The 1,740-nt window shown below is 43.8% G+C and overlaps 1 protein-coding gene across 1 annotated transcript in view; it reads left to right on the plus strand.

Moving 5' to 3' along the window:
• Positions 1 to 231: 231 nt before the first annotated feature.
• LOC107558205 (calcineurin subunit B type 1-like) overlaps positions 232 to 1,740 on the plus strand; it is a 32,950-nt gene continuing 31,441 nt past the window's right edge. The window contains exon 1 of the mRNA XM_016241829.1: positions 232 to 453. Within this exon, the coding sequence (XP_016097315.1) occupies positions 451 to 453 (3 nt within the window). The 5' untranslated portion in view covers positions 232 to 450. The remainder of the gene's footprint in view (positions 454 to 1,740) is intronic.

Consider the following 1,740-nt stretch of genomic DNA (forward strand, 5'->3'; position numbering starts at 1 on the left):
CAAAGAGAAAGGAACAATTGAAATCGCATCATATGACCCCTTTAATTTAATGGGAAGGACATGAAAATAACAGTAGGCCTACAGTAAGAACGACACACTGTGTTTGCGTGAGAGTGAGTGAAGGGAGGGAGTGGAGCAAAGGTTTCCCGTATGTAATGTACCGAAGCTCCGCCCATCCGCGCGTCTTTGCCCCGCCTCTTCCGCGCGTCGTCCAATAGCAGCGCGCCTCCTCCGCTCCTCCCTCCCTCCGCGCCCTGCGGCTCTTCCTCGCGTCGCTGCTGCAGTGAAACCCACGGAAACGGACGGGAAATAGGTTACGCTGCTGCTGTGTCAAAACCAGCCTTTTCTTCACAAAACAACAAGACCAAGAGCAGAATTTTCCTCTTATTTGTGTGCTGTATTTTACTGCTGTTCAATTCCGAGGGGGAATTCCGTCGTGCAGGCAGCAAAATGGTAAGGAACACAACACGCTTGCAGCGCTGTAAACAAACACCACATATCCTAGTTTCAAATGCGTCCTGCAAACACTGGCCAACACATTCAGCGTTGGCTAAGCTGTCATAGCATGAAGATTTATGGGTTTCCTATTGTGCATCTGCGAGGTTCAGTGTCTATTCTTAGTCTTTTTCATGCAAAGTGGTTGCAAAATGAACGCTTAGCTGAGTAACACAGTGCTGGTGCCTCGTGTGATGCTGTTTGGCATTTAAAGTCAAAGCCAGAGCTATTAATCATGACAATACATGCAGACATGACAGTCATTAAAAGCAGCAGACATTTCCATTGCTATTATTGCATCAACAGTTTGATAAATAAGAGAAATGGATACTGTTTCAAGTCGCTTCATCTCGCCTATTATCCATTTTTATACTTATTATTTCAATTATGCACTTAACCATGCAATGTAGCCTGCAGTACTGCAACTCTACATTCAGCACTTTCAATCATTAGTACAGACGTGCTTCATGCCCAGATAACAATTACAGTGTTGTGGTGGTACAGTGATGGTATCCGATGGCAATACCGTGATATTGAATGATTATAACATTTATGTAGTATTTACATGGTACTTCAAAGAGAACCGTGAATACTATAGAGACCCACGGTATTATTGTCCAGATGTACCATCATCACCAATGTTGTAAATGTCTGTTACACTAGAAATTCAGTAGTGAAGTTCTGGTGTTACCAAGTCATACACCAGAAACTCATTACACTTGGTTGTTAATGTGATGACTTACAGATTGCAGTGTAAACCAGCAAGAAGATGCCATCACCTATAGCCTACCTTGGAAAACAGCTTCTAGCTGATTATTTTCATTAAAGGGGTCATATGATGCTTTTTTAAAGATCATTATTTGGTGTAACAGAATATGTTGACATGCTTTAATGTTCAAAAAACACATTATTTTTCAAATACTGTACATTATTGTAGGTCCTCTATGCCCCGCCTCTCTCAAACACGTAGTTTTCTACAAAGTCCCTCCTTCCGACAAGCGCAGTCTGCTCTGATTGGCCAGCTGACCCAGTGCATTGTGATTGGCCGAACACTGCAAGCACGCGTCGGAAATGTAACGCCCCTTACTTTTCTGTAAAGACCGAACCAGAAAGGGGAACAGAGTCGCGTGACAGACAGTGATGAAGCTGGTATGTGTTTGCAGTACACAAGCCACGGTTAAGACAGCTGACTCCACTGTGATGTGAGGCTGTCTCTCTCTCTCTCACACACACACACACACACCC

The sequence above is a fragment of the Sinocyclocheilus grahami genome, unplaced genomic scaffold (assembly GCF_001515645.1).
Source record: "Sinocyclocheilus grahami isolate Dianchi unplaced genomic scaffold, SAMN03320097.WGS_v1.1 scaffold636.1, whole genome shotgun sequence".
Taxonomy (NCBI): domain Eukaryota; kingdom Metazoa; phylum Chordata; class Actinopteri; order Cypriniformes; family Cyprinidae; genus Sinocyclocheilus; species Sinocyclocheilus grahami.